General features: G+C 46.9%; 1 protein-coding gene across 3 annotated transcripts in view; it reads left to right on the plus strand.

Moving 5' to 3' along the window:
- The first annotated feature begins 584 nt into the window (after positions 1–584).
- The window catches only part of APLP2 (amyloid beta precursor like protein 2), a 62,307-nt gene continuing 41,856 nt past the window's right edge, over positions 585–21,035 (plus strand). For 2 of the 3 annotated variants that reach the window (XM_071576111.1, XM_071576114.1), the window contains exon 1: positions 585–766. In XM_071576111.1, coding sequence (XP_071432212.1) covers positions 644–766 — 123 coding nt within the window. In that variant the 5' untranslated portion in view covers positions 585–643. The remainder of the gene's footprint in view (positions 767–21,035) is intronic. The other variant, XM_071576112.1, reaches the window with a different exon arrangement.

A 21,035-nucleotide genomic window follows, 5' to 3' on the forward strand; every position in this document is an offset into this window, starting at 1 on the left:
GGGCCGTAAGGAACCCTCAGAGAGGGGTTGGTTCTCACAGCAATGGCTTTAAAAGGAACCCTTACAGAGTCGGATTTTGAGTGGGAAACGTTTCCTTTTTAGATGGAGAAAACGCCTCATTTGGTTTTCTGAGCCCAGAACTCCCTCGCTCACCGCAGTGGAGTCCGGAGAGCCCCGGAGAGCCCCGGAGAGGCGGGGGCCGTTCCGGGTGAGTTCCGGGGGTGCCGGGGGAGACGTGGCAAAGGGAACGGAGGTGACAAAGGTGACAAAAGTGGCAAAAGTGAAAAAAGTGGCACAGGTGGCAACAACCACCCCGGAGGTCCCCTCACGGTGCCCTCAGCGCGGCCGCCATTTCCCTCCGGGGGCGGGGCCCGCCCGCGCTGCGCCTCCTCCCATTGGCCGCCGGCTGCGCTGGGGCGTGGCGAGTGGGCACGGCCTCCCCTCTGAGACGCGCTGCGATTGGTTAGTGCGACCGTCAGTCAGAGCTTGGGGCGGGACTGGTCGCGGCGAGTGGGTGGGGCCGCCGCTGCGAGTCGCGCTGCGATTGGTCAACGCGGCCGTCAGTCAGGGCGTGGGGCGGGGCCGGGCGGTGCGGGCGGCGCGGGCGCGGAGGGGCCGCAGTGGCGCTGGGGCGGCGGCGGCGATGGCGGCGGCGAAGGGATCCGCGCTGGGCTCCGCGCTGGGCTCCTCTGTGAGCTCCGCGCTCCTGCTGCTGCTCCTCCCCGCCATCCTCGGGCCCGCGGCCGCGCTCGCAGGATACATCGAGGTGTGTGTGCGCGGGGCGCGGGGGGCCCGCCCGCTGCGGAGCCCCCCGGAGATGGAGCGGGGCTGGTTCTCTCAGGCCGCTGGTTCTCTCGGGGCTGGTTCCCTCAGGCCGCTGGTTCTCTCGGGGCTGGTTCTCTCAGGCCGCTGGTTCTCTCGGGGCTGGTTCCCCCAGACCGCCCCGGCTCCCCGCGCTGCTCCCGAAGGGTGTTTTCGGCATTCCTGGCCGGAGATGGGGCTGGAGGAGTGTTGGGAAAGGCGGTGTCGGAGGGAAAGCCTCGGGTAAACGAGTGCGTTTGTTTGCTGGTGGATCCCAGATGGATCAGCGGGTTGGAACTGGTGCCTTGGCTTTGGGGGAGATGTTTGAGCCGAGGGGAGAGGGGGAATTTCACAAGGAATGGGCTCACACTCTTATCTATCTATGTATTTATCAACTATCTAATCTGTCTATTTATCTGTCTATCATAGAGGGGGCATTTCACATGGAACGGGCTTAGAGTCTTATATATATATATATTTATATATATATTTCTGTCTAGGGTAAAGGGGGTATTTCACATGGAAGGGGCTTACACTCTTCTATCTATCTGTCTATCTATCTCTCTATCTGTCTGTCTATCTATCTATCTATCTATCTATCTATCGTAGAGGGGGCATTTCACATGGAACGGGCTTACACTCATATATATATATTTCTGTCTAGGGTAAAGGGAGTATTTCACATGAAATGAGCTTACACTCTTATATATATATATATATATTTCTATCTCTCTAGGGTAGAGGGGGTACTTCACATGGAATGGGCTTACACTCTTATATATATATATATATATATATATATATTTATTTATTTATTTATTTATATATTTCTATCTGTCTAGGGTAAAGGGGGTATTTCACATGGAAGGGGCTTACCCTTCTATCTATCTATCTATCTATCTATCTATCTATCTATCTATCTATCTATCTATCTATCCATTTATCTGTCTATCATAGAGGGGGCATTTCACATGGAATGGGCTTACACTCCTATATATATATATATTTATATATATATTTCTGTCTAGGGTAAAGGGGGTATTTCACGTGGAATGGGCTTACACTCATATATATATATATGTGTGTATATATATATATTTATATTTATATATATATTTATATCTGTCTAGGGTAAAGGGGGTATTTCACATGGAAGGGGCTTACACTCTTCTATCTATCTGTCTGTCTATCTGTCTGTCTATCTATCTCTCTATCTGTCTCTCTATCTCTCTATCTCTGTATATATCCATCCCTCTATCTATCCCTCTATCCCTCTGTCTGTCTATCTATCTATCTATCTATCTCTCCCTCTATCTATCTATCTATCCGTCTATCTATCTATCTATCTATCCGTCTATCTATCCATTTCTCTCTCTCTCTCTCTATATATATATATATGCACACCCATATATGAACAGCATACATATATGAATATATATATTGCTTCTTTATATACCAAATATATACGGCATTTGTGTAGGTGAAAATAATTGCACGGGGAAATTCCAGCCTTGCCCCTCAACCCAAAGCTTGCTGTAATCCAAGCAGCAAAATGAGTAGGAGGAAATCTTGTTATTTTCCAAACTTGCTGCTCCAACCTGTGCAGTGAAAGGGAAGCAGCAAAACAAGGAGCAAAGAACGTGCCGAGCCCCAGACACGGCAGGAAAATAAGAGTTGAATGATCCGAGTGTTGTTTGGAAATGCAAAGCAGCTGCATCCGCCTTGTGTGGGGTTTGGGGCTGTGCAGGGAGGGGGGAAGAACAGGCTGCTGGATTTGAGAGTTTACAGTAAATCTGGGCTAAGCAGAACGTGGACCTCGGTGCAGAGATCCAGGCAGGAATTCCTGCTGGGCACTGCGTTGGGTTTGGGTATTTTTAATCTGTGCTGTGTGGAATTGGGTTGGTCCATGATTTCTGCTTGTTTGCTGATGTTGAGGGATAACATTCCTCCTGCTTTGCACCAATCCTTGTGCTTGATTCATGGAATCATGGAATGGATTGGGTTGGAAAAGACCTCTGAGATCATCAAGTCCAACCCTTGATCCAACCCCACTGTGATCACCAGCCCAGGGCACAGAGTGCCCTGGGCTGGTGATCACAGTGGGGTTGGATCAAGACATGGTGGATTCTCACTCGGTGCCACATCCATAGAATCACAGAATGGATTGGGTTGGAAAAGACCTCTGAGATCATCAAGTCCAACCCTTGGTCCAACTCCAGTCCCTTTACCAGATCATGGCACTCAGTGCCACGGCCAAGCTCAGCTGAAAAACCTCCAGGGATGGGGAATCCACCCCCTCTCTGGGCAGCCCATTCCAATCCCTGAGCACTCTCTCTGCAAAGAATTTTTTTCTGCTCTCCAGCTTAACTTCCTGGAACTCAGGGGAAGGTGGTGGTGGCTGTCCCTGCAAGAACTTGTTCCCTGGTGGTGGAGCTGCTCCCGGGGTGGGAGCTCATCCCAGCTCGGGTTCCTTGGCATTGCCCAGTGCTGGGCACTGTCCTGGTGGTCACATCCAATCCCTTCCACCTGCTCGGAAACTCCTCCAGCTGTCGGGCACTTCCTCCCTTACATTGGAATGGTGGTGGATTCCCCATCCCTGGAGGTTTTTCAGCTGAGCTTGGCCGTGGCACTGAGTGCCATGATCTGGTAAAGGGACTGGAGCTGGACCAAGGGTTGGACTCGATGATCTGGGAGGGCTTTTCCAACTCAATCAATTAAAAAAAAAATCTTAATTGTACAGGTCAGCTGCCTTGCAGAGGGGGTTTGGTTCCACTCTCACTCCTGTTCAAGAAATCTCTGGGGAATGGAACCAGGGGAGGTTTAGTTTGGATATCAGGAAGAAATTCTTTGCAGAGAGAGTGCTCAGGGATTGGAATGGGCTGCCCAGAGAGGGGGTGGATTCCCCATCCCTGGAGGTTTTTCAGCTGAGCTTGGCCGTGGCACTGAGTGCCATGATCTGGTAAAGGGACTGGAGTTGGACCAAGGGTTGGACTTGATGATCTTAGAGGTCTTTTCCAACCCAATCCATTCCATGATTCCGTGATCCCAGACAAACTGTGCTGCCGTGCCCATCCCTCTGGAATGTGCTCCTTATGGGCATGTGCTGCCAGATGCCAGCTTGGAAAACACGCCGCCGTTTGTGCCAAAGCCTGGCGGTGCCCGTGGGATGGAGCAGATCCCGGGATTGGCACAGAGGGACAGCAGCTCTGTCTCCCCTCCCTGGAGAACAGGGACAGTGACCTTTGGGAAAAGGACTGAAACGAAACCTTTCCTGCACTGCAGTTTTGCATCCTGGGAAGGCAAAGGCACGTCCTGCACCTTCCTGTGCTGGCACAAAATGTCAGCTGTGGCATCAGAAATCCTTCCTTTTGCTGCGTCCTCTCCCATTGTCTCCTTGCTGGGGGGACTGCAGCTCTCCAGGCTTTATTGCTGCCGGGTTTTCTCAGGAATATCTCTCCGTACAGAGCTGAGGAAACCAAATGGTTACTGGTTTTAGGTTTTATTTGCTGGGTTTTGTCAGATAATGTGCTAAAAATATGCGAGAAATTGATTTATTTTTTCCAATAATGGAAAGTTAAGGAGAGCGTGTGTCCGTGCCTGCATTATTAGTTCAGTTGGATTGGCACGGCCCCATTAGGTGGATTTGCTGCCTCCCGATTATCTCAGCTCCCATCCCTGTCCCTGGAACACCCGCTAATCTGCTTACAATTTGTTTTTCTTTCTGTCCCGCACAGAGCGAGGGGAGTGGCAGTTGGGTTTGTTTGGTTTTTTTCTTTTAATTTGTTGGTGTCTGAAGCCTGAAAAGGGCGTTCCCAAGGGCTGTTCCTGCTGACAGGCGGTCTCCCTTTCAAGATCCTGGTGTGTGGAGGGCAGATAACCCCTGACAGTCTCTCTTCCAAATAAATTCGAATGGAAGAGCTCAGAGGAACGGGGGATACCAGCAATTAATGTTGTACTTTAGTACATGGCTGAATTCTGCTTGTAAAGTCCCCAAGAACCTCAAATAGGACACTGATGCCAACTGGGAAAAGAAAATAAATCCATGCTAATTTGATCTGTATTCCAGTGATAAACCACTTCTGCTGTGCCCTCAAGGCCTTTAGAGATGCAAAGTTTCTTTTTTATCACTTGACCTTTTTGTGTAATCAAATCTGAGGCAATGCAGACTCGATATATTGCTTTTTTTTAATCACGTTTGGTCTCTTTCCAAACCTCTTCTTGCATCTGTTACCTGCCTGTTTGGAACCAGCAGGATCTGGGGGGAGAAAAAAAAACAAGGGCGTGTTTTGCAGCAGAATTTGAAGTTATTATTTTTTGTCTTGTATTGCTTAAATTCTCCCTGATTAAAAAAAAAAATATATATATATCTCAGCCTTGTGCCATTTCTGCAGACCTTAGGGACTCCTCATTGCCTGCTGCATGGAACAAAGAACTCCACCTAGGGAAATTTCCACTTGGAAATGAGTCCTGAGCAGACACAGCTCAGGAAAATTCCAGGCTTGTGGCCACAGTTTGCTCTCAGCTCCTAAAACTTCGCTTCCCACTGTTAGGAAATACCTTTGCTGTGAAAGGAGAGGCTCTTGTGAGCCCCAGGAAAAGCCTCTCTGAGGCAGAGAGGTGGAAATAAAGCCCATGTGGTGCTGCAGAGAGGCTGTGGAATTGCTGTTGTTGTGGGATGCCACAGGAAGGTGAGCTCTGAATCACAGAGTCATAGAATGGTTGGGTTGGAAAAGACCTCCAAGATCATCAAGTTCAACCCTTGATCCAACCCCACTGTGATCACCAGCCCAGGGCACAGAGTGCCCTGGGCTGGTGATCACAGTGGGGTTGGATCAAGACATGGTGGATTCTCACTCAGTGGCACATCCACAGAATCACAGAATGGGTTGGGTTGGAAAAGACCTCTGAGATCATCAAGTCCAACCCTTGGTCCAACTCCAGTCCCTTTACCAGATCATGGCACTCAGTGCCACGGCCAAGCTCAGCTGAAAAACCTCCAGGGATGGGGAATCCACCCCCTCTCTGGGCAGCCCATTCCAATCCCTGAGCACTCTCTCTGCAAAGAATTTCTTTCTGCTCTCCAACTTCAATTTCCCCTGGCAGAGCTTGAGCCCATCGTGCCCCCTTGTCTTGTTGCTGAGTGCCTGGGAGAAGAGACCAGCCCCCACCTGGCCAGAACCTCCCTTCAGCTCTGCCTGGTTCACCTGTGAAATCATCATTACCACCCACTCCTTTAGGCATTAATTAATATCTCCATACCAGGGGTTGAATGACTTTTCTGTTACTGTGGTTGTTGCATCCCCTGAATTACTCAGAGCCTGTTCTGTGGGTGGCTGGGGTAGAATTGCACACAGGGAAGGGTTAATGCCCCATCCACGTGCTCTGGGCCAGTTGTGCTTCTCCCTGGATGAGGCTTGGGAAGCTTCTCCTGCTTTTTTTCCCCCTGTTTGTGTGTTTTTGGGAAGCATAAATCACTCTGACTGCAGCGTGTCTGGAACTGCCTGAAGGGAAGTTCTGGCCAGGTGGGGGTTGGTCTCTTCTCCCAGGCACTCAGCAATAGGACAAGGGGGCACGATGGGCTCAAGCTCTGCCAGGGGAAACTGGAGAGCAGAAAAAACTTCTTTGCAGAGAGAGTGCTCAGGGATTGGAATGGGCTGCCCAGAGAGGGGGTGGATTCCCCATCCCTGGAGGTTTTTCAGCTGAGCTTGGCCGTGGCACTGAGTGCCATGATCTGGTAAAGGGACTGGAGTTGGACCAAGGGTTGGACTTGATGATCTCAGAGGTCTTTTCCAACCCAATCCATTCTATCATTCTGTGATTCTCTCTGCTTAACCCCCAGCCTGCTTGCTCAGATGGAAATACAGAGAAATGCCCCATCCCCAGCCATCCCTTGCAGGAACACAAAGCCTATCCCTGTGTTTCTGCACTTGAGCATCTCAGACTCTGCTGGTCAACTCCTCAGACTCTCCTAAATTGCCATAATCCCTCCGACTCCTGCTCTGGAGCTGCTCCTGTGCAGCAAAACTTGGTGCCATTGATTTTGGCTCAGGCAGTCACCCCCTCTGAAACAGGGGGTTAATTTAAGGTGCTGCTCACTCTCAACTGGAACACTTCAATTCCTCCCAGTGGCCTGGAAACCTTTCTGGGGAGGCTCCTAATTCAGAACTTGCAGCATTTCTCCTTTTTATTTTCCCCCAGAAGTGTTGTTTGCCCCCAGACTGGCCCTGTCCTGCTGTCTGTGCCTGCAGTGAGTGTATCCAAAGGCAAAGGGCACCTCCTTCCACGGGTTTTTCCTGCTGGACTCCTCGGGGCTCTGGGATGCACATTAATTATGCTAATTTTTCATTCCATCCTGTTACTTGCAGCTTTTTGCTGCTCCCGTAAGTCTCAGGTTTGTGGGGAGAGGAAATTGTTTGACAACATTGTGCAAAGTCTCAAAGAATGTTTCCATATTAATGTGTGTGTTTATATATATATATATTTGTTTGTTTGTTTTTATTGTGTGCTTGCCAGAAGGAGCTCCAGAGCAGTAAGAAGGAGCAAAGACCGGCCTGAATTGACACGTTTACCTTTATTGTGGATTAACCAAACTTAGTTTTTCCTTCTGGTTTGGGAGGGCTGATGGTTCCTCATCAGATACAACAGGGTCAAAGTAACTTCAGCACTGTTAGTAACAGTGTTATTTGTATAACACAGGCTGGGTGCTGTAGAGATAAAACAGAAGTGAACCCTCATCCTTGGGGAGTGCACAAGGACAAGGGCATTTGGGGAGAAATAATTTGGCTGTTTATTTTTTTAGAATAATATTTTTTTAGAATGATGTATTATTTTTTAGAATGTTTTATTTTTTTAGAATAATGTTTTATTTTTTAGAATAATGTTTATTTTTTTTAGATTTTTTAATTTTTTTAGAATAATGTTTTATTTTTTTAGAATGTTTTATTATTTAGAATAATGTTTTATTTTTAGAATAATGTCTTATTTTTTAGAATATTTTTTATTTTTTTACAATAATTATTATTTTTTAGAATAATGTTTTATTTTTTTTAAAATAATGTTTTATTTTTTAGATTAATTTTTATTTTTTAGAATAATGTCTTATTTTTTTAGAATAATTTTTTATTTTTTTAGAATAATGTTTTATTTTTTAGATTAATTTTTATTTTTTAGAATAATGTTTTATTTTTTTAGAATAATGTTTTATTTTTAGAATAATTTTTTATTTTTTTAGAATGTTTTATTTTTTAGAATATTTTTTATTTTTTTTAGAATGTTTTATTTTTTAGAATAATGTTTTATTTTTTAGAATAATGGTTTTTTTTTTAGAAAAATGTGGGTTTTTTAGAATGTTTTATATTTTTAGAATATTTTTTATTTTTTTACCATAATGTTTTAGTTTTTTAGAATAATGTTTTATTTTTAGAATAATTTTTATTTTTTAGAATAATGTTTTATTTTTAGAATAATTTTTATTTTTTAGAATAATGTTTTATTTTTTTAGAATAATGTTTTATTTTTAGAATAATGTTTGATTTTTAGAATAATGTTTTATTTTTTTAGAGTAATGTTTTATGTTTTAGAATTTTTTTATTTTTTTAGAATGTTTTATTTTTTTAGAATAATGATTTATTTTTTTAGAATAATGTTTTCTTTTTAGAATAATTTTTTTTTTTAGAATGTTTTATTTTTTAGAATATTTTTTATGTTTTTAGAATGTTTTATTTTTTTAGCATGTTTTATTTTTTTAGAATATTTTTTTTTTTAGAATAATGTTTTATTTTTAGAATAATTTTTTATTTTTTTAGAATGTTTTATTTTTTAGAATATTTTTTTTTAGAATAATGTTTTATTTTTAGAATAATGTTTATTTTTTTTTAGAATAGTGTTTTATGTTTTAGAATATTTTTTAATTTTTTTAGAATAATGTTTTATTTTTAGAATAATTTTTTTTAGAAAAATTTCTTAGCCTTAGGTTTGACTTCTTTTAATTTAAGGATTCTTGCAACTGTAAGCAGGGAGACAGATTTATGTACCATATATATAGATATATATATTTATCCACACCCATTTCACACAGAGATGTAGCTTGAGGATAGCACTTTTTTTTCTAAAACTCCCTCAGCACTGGATTTACTCCCTTCACCCCCATCTGCCTTCTCAGTTGGAATTAAATATAAATTTCTGCTTGGGTGTTCTCTAATTTCCAGCCCCCTGTGAGCACATGGAAAAGGCACAATCAGATCCCTGAGTACCAAAGAAGGCAAAGCCAAACCCACTCCAGGCCTGGCTTTGCAGTGGCCTCAACTTCCAATCCTTGCCCCAAGGTCTGGGCTGATGTTCAAAATGCCAAAATTTCATTTTTAATTGCATTTGTAGTTTGAAATTTCTGCTGTAGGTGAATGATCAAACCAGCAATGGTGTTAAACTGATCTTTGCAGAGCACAACCTTTATGTAATGAGGGTCCACCTGACCAGGAGGGCACGTGGATAAGCTGCTTACAAAGCTCCTCATTTGGAGGCATTACAGGGATGGTTTGTCTGCAGCCTCTGGGGGAAGGGTCTGTGCCTTACTCTTGGAAGATCAACCCATATTATGTATTAATTTGAGTTTTAACTTCTTGTTGTCGTGTTTCCTGCTTGGTCTCTTCTCCCAGGCACTCAGCAACAGGACAAGGGGGCACGATGGGCTCAAGCTCTGCCAGGAGAATTTGAAGTTGGAGAGCAGAAAGAAATTCTTTGCAGAGAGAGTGCTCAGGGATTGGAATGGGCTGCCCGGACAGGGGGTGGATTCCCCATCCCTGGAGGTTTTAAACTGAGATTGGTTGTGGCACTGAGAATCCACCACATCTTGATCCAACCACATCTTGATCCAACCCCACTGTGATCACCAGCCCAGGACACTCCGTGCCCTGGGCTGGTGATCACAGTAGGGTTGGATCAAGGGTTGGATTGGTGATCTCAGAGGTCTCTTCTAACCCAACTGATTCTGTGATCCCTTCAGCACAGCTTTCTGTCCTGTTTTCCCTGGCTGTTGGACACACAGGCCACTGAAGCACCTTCAGAGGGCACTACCTGGGCTCCTCTGCAGTGCTGAGGTGCAAAGGAGGGTGGGGATGTCTCCAGAACTCTGCATGTGACAGGCCTTGCTTGGCCACCCCCTGAGTGAAGGGAAGTTGTGGCCAGGTGGGGGTTGGTCTCTTCTCCCAGGCACTCAGCAATAGGACAAGGGGGCACGATGGGCTCAAGCTCTGCCAGGGGAAATTGAAGTTGGAGAGCAGAAAGAAATTCTTTGTAGAGAGAGTGCTCAGGGATTGGAATGGGCTGCCCAGAGAGGGGGTGGATTCCCCATCCCTGGAGGTTTTTCAGCTGAGCTTGGCCGTGGCACTGAGTGCCATGATCTGGTAAAGGGACTGGAGTTGGACCAAGGGTTGGACTTGATGATCTCAGAGGGCTTTTCCAACCCAATCCATTCTATGATTCAGAGGCCAAGGCTTGGTCTCTCCTGGCCACACTGGCCCAGTGGGGTGTGGGGATGGTGCAGCTGGGCCACCACCAGGTTGCTGTGCTGGTTTTTCCCTACTGATCTTTTTTCTTGGGCTGTGCATTTTGAGCTGTGGGTTGGGGAAATTCTTAAGCTCTCAGCTTGCAGATCAATGTCTGCCTACAGACTTTAGTCTGATCTGCTTTGCAGGTGCTTTTTGGGGTGATTCCTCTTAGCTCAGTTGGTTACAACTTGGCTGTAATAACACCAAGGTCATGGGTTCAATCCCCTGTGTGGGCCACTGACTGAAGAGTTGGACTTGATGATCCTTGTGGGTCCCTTCCAGCTCAGAACAGTCTGGGATTCTGATTCTCTTGAACCTTGGAAAGTTTCACCAGTTGTTTCAGGTACAGGATTCCCTCCATGAGTGAGCAGCATGGCCAGACAAGCCCTTCAGTGATGAGACAGGGCCTGAAGTTATTCCATGCAGTGTGTGAGGTTCAGGGAACCTCATGGAGGACACAAATCAATAATGGTTTGGCTTGGATTGCTTCGCTGTGCTCCGAGATTAAGGGAAAATCATTATGAAATTATAATTTCTGAGCTCAAGTTTTTCAAGCCACCAGGTATGAAGGGCATTAAGATGAAGGGCAAAGCTGAGGTACAGCCCAAAAAACCTGCACAAAAGGCAGAGGGAGTGGGAGCTGCCCCTTGTTTCCTGGCTGGGTGCTGGGCCATCCTTTAGGGTGCTCTGGTCCCCCCTGGCACCGTGCCCATGTTGTGCCCAGGGCAGGGGGTGATAAACACCCCTCAGCACTCAGATCTGGGCTCTGGCTCCGTGACAGGGATGCATTTAAGTAATTTCATACAGTAAGCTGCTCTCTAACAAAATTACAGCAGAGCAAAGTGTATTTTGATCCGGGTCAAGGACGGGGCCAGGCAGGGCTGGCAGGGCTGTGACTGCACAGTGACACTCAGCAAGTTTCCATTGGAGAATAACTAATTATCACCTCCTTACTGATGGCTTCCTGTTTAAATAAAAGCAGTGTTTAACCTTCAAAGTTCCCTTACTCACAGAATCACAGAATGGATTGGGTGGGAAAAGAGCTCCGAGATCATCAAGTCCAACCCTTGGTCCAACTCCAGTCCCTTTACCAGCTCATGGCACTCAGTGCCACGGCCAAGCTCAGCTGAAAAACCTCCAGGGATGGGGAATCCACCCCCTCTCTGGGCAGCCCATTCCAATCCCTGAGCACTCTCTCTGCAAAGAATTTCTTTCTGATATCCATTCAGCTCTCTTTCCCTCCAACAAGCATTTTCTGCTTCGGGTGTATTTTCAGCTGTCTGAGATGTTCTGAGGTGTTGGGTTTCTTTGGTTCTTCCCTTAGAGAGCTTTATTATTCTGTTAACTCTCTGCTGCACCAGGGGCACTCAGCAATAGGACAAGGGGGCACGATGGGCTCAAGCTCTGCCAGGGGAAATTGAAGTTGGAGAGCAGAAAGAAATTCTTTGCAGAGAGAGTGCTCAGGGACTGGAATGGGCTGCCCAGAGAGGGGGTGGATTCCCCATCCCTGGAGGGTTTTAACCTGAGATTGGCCGTGGCACTGAGTGAGAATCCACCATATCTTGATCCAACCACGTCTTGATCCAACCCCACTGTGATCACTGTGGCACTCCGTGCCCTGGGCTGGTGACCACAGCGGGGTTGGATCAAGGGTTGGAGTGATGATCTCAGAGGTCTTTTCCAACCCAGCTGATTCTGTGACTCTGATCTCTGGCTGTTGGACACACAGGCCACTGAAGCACCTTCAGAGGGCACTACCTGGGCTCCTCTGCAGTGCTGAGGTGCAAATGAGGGTGTGGATGTCTCCAGAACTCTGCATGTGACAGGCCTTGCTTGGCCACCCCCTGAGTGAAGGGAAGTTGTGGCCAGGTGGGGGTTGGTCTCTTCTCCCAGGCACTCAGCAATAGGACAAGGGGGCACGATGGGCTCAAGCTCTGCCAGGGGAAATTGAAGTTGGAGAGCAGAAAGAAATTCTTTGCAGAGAGAGTGCTCAGGGATTGGAATGGGCTGCCCAGAGAGGGGGTGGATTCCCCATCCCTGGAGGTTTTTCAGCTGAGCTTGGCCGTGGCACTGAGTGCCATGATCTGGTAAAGGGACTGGAGTTGGACCAAGGGTTGGACTTGATGATCTCAGAGGGCTTTTCCAACCCAATCAATTCTGTGCTTCTGTGATTTCCTCATGCAAATGTTGTGCTTGGGTTCTTTACTCTGCCACCTCGAAACTCCCAAAGCAGCCAGGGAGGAGACCTCAAAAATCACCTCACAATGATGATGGTGCAGGGAAGAAACAGAGGGTTAGGAAACTACTTGGTATTTTCCAGGACTTTCCCTGTGCTAATTTCAGCACTCAGATGCTTAAATCAAAAGCCAAGCATTTGCATTTTTAATCTTTGGGCTTTTCTTTAAAATCTCTCATGTTATTTTTAGCTCCAGCTCCCTGCCAAAAGCTTTGTCCCTTTCCTTTTGGATTTTGGGTTGATGAATCCCACTAGTTGTGATGTCATTGCCTTGTGTGAAATGACAGCAACAAAAAGAAAAATCTGAGCAATACCATCTGGTACAGTAAATATTGTGCCCTCCTGTTGGATTCCAAGCAGATTCGGGTTGCACAGGCCCCACAGAAGCTGCTCTCTGCTCACACGTGTGCTCCCCTCCAGCACAAAGCCTTTAATCACCAAATTCTCTGTATGGTTTGGGATTTGCCATGGCACGTTGCCAGGCCTAAGTTTAGTAGGGTTTTTATCAGGGTTTAATCTCCTCCCATTCATATCACGACTCATAACTTGCCAAAACTGGTCCTGGAGGAATCTCATGAATTAGGATGATTCACTAATACCAAGCTCTGGTTGATTCTTACCCTGGTTGTCTTAATTGTGGCCTGAAATAGAGAGGGGAAGATTTGCTTTAATCTGCTGAGTATTTCCCTCAAAAGATTAAATGCAAAATGTTGGTTCAGAGCTGTGGTTGGAGCTCAGGGAGGTTTGGACATGAGGCTGGCCCTGATTCATCCAATCCCTCGCTGAAGAAATGGGCTTGGGTGGTTGTGTCATGTACAGTGTGAGATCCCAGACACCTTCAGGAGCCCCAGGAATGGTGTGAGGATCCAAGGGGGGCACAGAGGGGTCTGGGGCATGTAATGTGCTGCCTGCCAGGAACGAGCAGCTGTGGAGGGTGCACATTGTCCTGGAAAGGAGTTACTGGGCATGGGCTCAAGCTCTGCCAGGGGACATTGAAGTTGGAGAGCAGAAAAAACTTTGCAGAGAGAGTGCTCAGGGATTGGAATGGGCTGCCCAGAGAGGGGGTGGATTCCCCATCCCTGGAGGTTTTTCAGCTGAGCTTGGCCGTGGCACTGAGTGCCATGATCTGGTAAAGGGACTGGAGTTGGACCAAGGGTTGGACTTGATGATCTCTGAGGTCTTTTCCAACCCAGTCCATTCTATGATTCTGTGATTGCTCTGGAATGGGGCAGGTTGCTCAGCTGCCACCTGGGCTTGCAGGGAGGTTTGAGTGTCTCTAAGTAGTTGGAGTTGCTGCATTTCAATAACTGCTTTGCTTCCAGAGGCTTTGAGTGGAGCCTCAGCCTGGAAATGTCAGGCAGTGGAGGAGGCTTTTCCCTTGGTAACTGGCCAGAAAAGTTGTATTTTGTGTTTGGTGTATTAGAGCTCATCCTTTGGACATGAGTGGACATGATGCTGTGGCTTAGCTGGGCAAGAGCCGGAGCCCAGGAGGGGCAGGGAGTGCAGTTGTGGTGCTCCTGTGGCCTGGGACAGACATTGTGTCACAGCAGGAGACTCACTGGAGGCTTCAAAACCAGGGGACAAACGTGCTGCTGCCCCTGTCCCTGCTGGTCAATGCTGTCTTGTTCAAACTGCATCAACACTGGCCCTGCACAAAGCCAGGCAGTGTGTGCAGGTTGTGCTCGGGGCACAGGGGCTTGCTGGGAAGCAACTCCCAATCCCGGGGCAGAGATGGATGGGCTGGATGCAGTGGGAGGGTTGGCACTGCTGTATCCCTGTTTTCCACAGCTGGCTGTGAGGGCTGGATCACAGCTTGGCACTTGCTTTCGTTCCCCTCCATCTGGCTACGTGCTTATGCTCTTGTTTTTGTTAATATTTTCATGGCATTGATGTACAGTGTATGCTGGAATTTGTGAATAACAACTTGTTAATCACAGGAGCTGAAATCTGTTACCTGCATTTGCACCCACAGTGCTGTGTTTTATGCACAGTGCTTTTAATTAATCCTTCCTTTGAAATCACAGAATGGATTGGGTTGGAAAAGCCTTCTGAGATCATCAAGTCCAACCCTTGATCCAATCCCACTGTGATCATCAGCACAGAGTGCCCTGGGCTGATGATCACAGTAGGGTTGGATCAAGATGTGGTGGATTCTCACTCGGTGCTACATCCACAGAATGGATTGGGTTGGAAAAGACCTCCAAGATCATCAAGTCCAACCCTTGGTCCAACTCCAGTCCCTTTACCAGATCATGGCACTCAGTGCCACGGCCAAGCTCAGCTGAAAAACCTCCAGGGATGGGGAATCCACCCCCTCTCTGGGCAGCCCATTCCAATCCCTGAGCACTCTCTCTGCAAAGAATTTCTTTCTGCTCTCCAACTTCAATTTCCCCTGGCAGAGCTTGAGCCCATTGTGCCCCCTTGTCCTGTTGCTGAGTGCCTGGGAGAAGAGACCAACCCCCACTTGGCCAGAACTTCCCTTCACTCAGGGGGTGGCCAAGCAAGGCCTGTCACATGCAGAGTTCTGGAGACATCCACACCCTCATTTGCACCTCAGCCCTGCAGAGGAGCCCAGGTAGTGCCCTCTGAAGGTGCTTCAGTGGCCTGTGTGTCCAACAGCCAGGGAAAACAGGACAGAAAGCTGTGCTGAAGGGATCACAGAATCACAGACTCAGTTGGGTTGGAAGAGACCTCTGAGATCACCAATCCAACCCTTGATCCAACCCTACTGTGGTCACCAGCCCATGGCACGGAGTGCCACAGTGATCACAGTGGGGTTGGATCAAGATGTGGTGGATTCTCAGTGCCACAGCCAATCTCAGGTTAAAACCCTCCAGGGATGGGGAATCCACCCCCTCTCTGGGCAGCCCATTCCAATCCCTGAGCACTCTCTCTGCAAAGAATTTCTTTCTGCTCTCCAACTTCAATTTCCCCTGGCAGAGCTTGAGCCCATCGTGCCCCCTTGTCCTATTGCTGAGTGCCTGGGAGAAGAGACCAACCCCCACCTGGCCACAACTTCCCTTCAGGTACTTTCTGTAGTGACTGAACTTTGGGGAAAACCCAAAGCAGAGGGCTGATCTTACTATTCCTGCCTCTCTGGTTTAGTATTCACATCCCTTAATTGGCAGGTGTAATTATGAAAATACAATCAACCTCTAATGCACTTCTGTGACTGAATTTGCTGTTTGCTGTCCAGGCCTCAGAGTTGCCACAGAGCTTTGACAACCACAAATCCACTTTGTGCTCTTTGCCTGACCTGTTTTCCTCCTCAAACGGGTGCCACAATCAGACACACAAACTCTTCATGGCAATATTGTCAGTGTGTTCCTCTCTTATCACACGAATCCAGGTAGCCCTGGGCCAGTAATTCCCTGGGAATGTGCAGGGAGAGGCATCCTCCAGGATAATCGAGGCATATTCTGGTATTTGGGCTCTCAGTGATTTATTTTTTCTGTAAAGTGTCCAGAGGAAGGAGATGAGAGTGAGGAATGTTTCTGGCTGTCTCTGCTGTTGCATCACCAAGCTCTGATTTCAGCCCAGCTCATGTGTGATGATGTGAGACATCTGAGCACATTCCAGAGGGCTCATCCACACCTGGGCTTTGCCAGAGAGGTGATATTTGCAGTGAGATGTGTGTCTGAATTAAAAACCCCTCAGAGGGCCCTGCCTGAACCCAACCAGTGAAACACAAACACCCCAGGCCCCGGGGTTAGAACTTTATGCAACATTTCCATCCTTTGACTTTGGGAAAGCGCTGTTGAAACAACTCAGCCCATGGCTAGGAAAATGGAGAGTGGCTGATTGCATCAATTCCCAATCAATCTGCCCCCCAAGCACATCCCAGCCATGGGATTGGCGTGTTCAGGCAGCATTTCATTGCTGTGTCTCTGCTTGGAGGCTCAGGGGAAGCAGGACTGGTTTGGAAGGCTGACCATTTATTTGTTCTTCACTCAAGTGTGTCTCACGTTGGACACAAGAGCATCTGAGCAGGCAAAAAAGCCTCTCTGAGTAAAATAAATAATCTGATTGCCTTTTCCAAACAGAGAAAATAAAGAGTGGTTTGGAATCCTTGTGTTGGAAATAACATCTGGAAGGTTTTCTTCACAGTTCCTCCAGCTGGAGAATACTCAGTCTTTATGCCTGTGCTGGTTTAAAGGTGAACCTGCAGGAGAAACAAACCCAACACAAAGAGATTATAAGTCAGAGTTACAATTTAATAACAATATTCCAATCAATGCAATGGCACAAAGAGAAATTGGGTTTAACCCCCAAGCCCAGCAGTCTAACCCAGCCCCCTGGGGCACAAACACAGGGGGGTTTGGTGGCCCCTGTGCTGAGCCCCACGTGGTTCCCTCGAGTCCAAAGGCAAAGGAAGGGACAAAGCTGTTGGTGCAGATGATGGCACAGTCTGGGCCAGAGTGGTGGCTCCTCCTGGCCAGGGGCTGCTCCTCCTCTGCATCCCAGGAGTGGTCCCAGAAGTGCCCAAAGCCCCAGATTGTGTCCCCTGAGGTTTGGGTGGGAGCCCCCAGTGCCTCCCCCAGGGCAGGGAGTTCCACCTTGGGGGATCTGACTCTGGCAGTCAGGGGGGATTTTGGAATGGTTACTGGCCCATGGGCAGAGCTGAGCCCTCAGGTGGGTGTGGAGGTGCCAAGGAGTCCCTGCAGGGCAGTTCTCCCAGCTCCTCTGCCAGGCTTCTTTCCCAGCCAGCTCCCAGCCTGAGGGCTCAGCTGTGCCCTGGGCAGCTGCTGCCAATGGGCCATTGGGAACAGTTGCTGGGCAATGGCCCAGAGGGTTTAGAATGCCCAGCTTTGGGCACACCCACACAGGGACAAACTGGGCACACCTGCTCAACTGGGACAATTTCAAAAAACAATGTTGATGTGATGGACAGCCTGGGCAAAGGGTTTAAAAAAGTTTAAAAACAGTAGTACCTTTCATAGGCCTTGAAGAGGAATTTCAGTTGAGGTGATGGAAGTCCTGGGGTTTGGCACTTCTTTAAGTCATAACGAGGTTGTCTCAGACTGTTCAGCCTGTTCTTTTTCAAAGAGCCATTTCCCTCCCTGTGGCAGAACAGGCAGTTTTTCCTTCCACCTTGGTCATAAAGCTTTCAGGTTTTGTGCTTAGAGCCCTCAGTGAAGGGCCATGTTCCTTTAAACTGGTGGAGCACCTGACCATGGACCATCAGGGAGATGCAGCTGCAGTGGGGAAGTTCTTCACTAATCTTATGCTCAATTGTAGTTCCAATAAGTACAAAGCAAAGCACTCTCTCCCTTCCCTTGAAATTTTCTAGAAAATAAGAGCTATCAAAGTGCACAGAGTTCATTCTTCCCTGGGACAAACTGTTAACAAGTTACAATCTCGTTTTCCTGCAGATAAAAATCACCTCTCCCATTTTGTTTTATTTCCATGAATCACCTGACACAGCTCAGTAGAGGGAAGAGCTGAAAAATTCAGCATCAGGAATTCAGGTGTTCACCATCCAAAGCCAGTTCAGTGCAGTGAAAAACTGGAGGTTTGGTCTCTCTTTTGCTTGTTTTAGTTTCTGGGTCAGCCCTCAGTAAAGGGGATCTCAACCCAGCCAGCTTGAGTTCTATAAATGACCATTTAATTTTCTAATAGCATTAAGCAGCTGTTCTAAGTAGAACTCTGTTCCTTCCCTCCAAGGAACTGGTTCATACACCCATTGGAGTCTCAGTGTTCAGCCTGGCTGGGCTGTGACTGTTAAACCCCAGCTGATAAATTGATGCTGCAGAAATCAAATGCTACTAAATTACCCCAGAATTTCAAATTGTTTTGCTGAGTTAATTCCCTTGCATCTATTTTTTTCTACCCTGAAGTGGTAGGAACTTTCCCTCAGTGAAAACTAAACTTTCTTGGGGCAGTATTTGTGTTGAAGTTTTCTGTTTAAGGAAAAAGATGCTGAATAAACTCAGAGCATCAGCAGAGGAGTGTTTTTAAAGCCCTGGTTTCTGCCCTGCCAGAGATTAAATGTTCTTCAGAGATTCTGGAGAGTCAGAGATGTTCCATAACGAGCCATGAGCAGCTCTCAGAATAAGTAACAGGAGGAGGTGTGTGGGAAAGTGCGTGGGGAGATGGGTTTGGTTTAAAATCCCAATTTCCATTGTTTCCTGAGTAGATTTCCTAAGAACTAGAGAGTCAAGTTACCCATTCTCAGTCACAGGTACCAACTGCTGTTTTCATTTATGGCAGTGCTTTTGGCCAAACTTTGAGAGGTTTAAAGGTGTCCTCAGTTTTCACAAGGCTGTTCCAGCAGTTGTTGGTGATTTTGGTCTGGATCAGGATCCCCTTGGCAGAGCCCAGGGGTGAAAGCAGCCCTGGGTTTGAGCTGTGGCTTTCCCATTTTCCAGAGATTTGGAAAGGCAGGACTTCAAACCCCCGTGATTTCCTCATCCAGATTTGACATTCCATCTGAATTGTTTGGAGGGCAGAATTACCAGTTGATTTGGGTTGGGTTTTATTTTTTTCAGAATATTGTGAATTTAGGGGTGGAAAGCAACCAGCATGACCTGAGGAGTTTCAGAACAGCCAGCAGTACCTTTCATAGACCTTGGAGAGGAATTTCAGTTGAGGGGGAGGAAGTTCTGGGCTTTGATACCTCTGTAAGTCCTAACTAGGTTGTCTCAAGCTGTTGGATCATTCCTGTGAGCTGGAGGGAAGTTGTTTGTAGACTGATTGCAGGACTTTGAAATCCCAGGTCAGTATTTTATCATTTATGATCCAAGCCAGGAGCAGTCCATGCACACAAATGACTGATCTGTGATGCTGAACAACATCCACAAAGGGAGGGACACCAGAACCAAACCCAGACTGCATTGCAAACTGCATTCCTGCTTCTTATCCTGCCTTTATCTTGCTTTTTTATCCCGAGGATTTTTCCCTGCCACTGGAAATTCTCTGTTTAAACACACCCTTCTGTTTCCTGCCTGCTTTTTATCTCGTTGTGTGACACAAAAAAACAATCTGTGCATCTTTATCTCTGGGGTGGGCGAGTGGTCAGACCCTGGGGAGCAGCCCCTGGTTCCTGCAGTGGCTTCTCAGCATCTCCCAAACAAACATCCCTGCTGTTCACATGTGGTTGTGGTTTCTTCCCTCCTCAAGTGCTAAATCACTCCCAGCCAGTAGTAAGGGAGTTGTTTTTTGCTTGCCTGATGTTGATAAATTATTCTCTGGGTCTCCTGAAGGGAAGTTGTGGCCAGCTGGGGGTTGGTCTCTTCTCCCAGGCACTCAGCAATAGGACAAGGGGGCACGATGGGCTCAAGCTCTGCCAGGGGAAATTGAAGTTGGAGAGCAGAAAGAAATTCTTTGCAGAGAGAGTGCTCAGGGATTGGAATGGGCTGCCCAGAGAGGGGGTGGATTCCCCATCCCTGGAGGTTTTTCAGCTGAGCTTGGCCGTGGCACTGAGTGCCATGATCTGGTAAAGGGACTGGAGTGGACCAAGGGTTGGACTTAATCATCTTGGAGGTCTTTTCCAACCCAATCCATTCCATAATTTCATGATTCTATGATTCCTCCTGGCCAGTTTTGTCCCCTGCCAAAGCCAGTGGCTGTGGGAGTTGTGATGAACTCTAGTCCAGAAGTTATTTTTGCCCTGAACAAATTGCTTTGAAGTGAGGGAAGATTTTCTAAAAGTACTTTCCTGTGTATTATGGAATCTGTCTCCTGGTAACTACAGTGATTATATTCCCTAACTCTTCCCAAGTGCTGTGAGATGGCACGAACTCGCTATTGAACCCTGGAGAAATCACTCCTAAAAACAGGATCTCTCAGCACTCCCTCCTCCACATGTGCTGCTGTCAGAGATGTCTTTGTGCCATCAACAGGGAAGGTTCCTTCAGTCAGCTCAGGCATGAAGGTTAGAGGAGAGTTAAACTTTGCCTTTTTTATATCAAAGAGTTACTCAATGATGTAGAAAGAGTTCAATTTATGTCCTCCATATCTGTGGGGATTGCACTGACATAGGGAGAGTTACAGATGGAATAGGAAATGTAATTTTTTTTTTTAAATCCAGAAAAGCTTGTTTATTTTTATCTGTTAATTAAGCCAGGATGGGCAGGATATCTGTAGGTATTGCACTGACATAGGGGGAGTTACTGTTGCTCCACATGGACCAGGAAATGTAATTTAAAAAAAAAATCCAGAAAAGCTTCTTGGTTTTTTTCTGTTAATGAAGTCCAGGTGGGCAGCATGATTTATCTGGACAAGGACTGTGCTGAAGAGCCTGTTTGAAGTCCCTCAGGTTGTGGTTCATGTTCACTCTGATTTAATAATCAGCCTTGCTTTGGGGGGGCTTCACTTAATTACAGACAAGCAGCAGAAATCCTCTCTCTGAGAACTGCCTGGTGTTTTTGGTCAGTGCAGCAGCAAAGAGTGGTGGAATGCAGGTAATTCTGGGAGCAGGAATTCTGATCCAGCCTGCAGAGAGCCCTGCAAAG

The sequence above is a fragment of the Pithys albifrons genome, chromosome 23 (assembly GCF_047495875.1).
Source record: "Pithys albifrons albifrons isolate INPA30051 chromosome 23, PitAlb_v1, whole genome shotgun sequence".
NCBI lineage: Eukaryota > Metazoa > Chordata > Aves > Passeriformes > Thamnophilidae > Pithys > Pithys albifrons.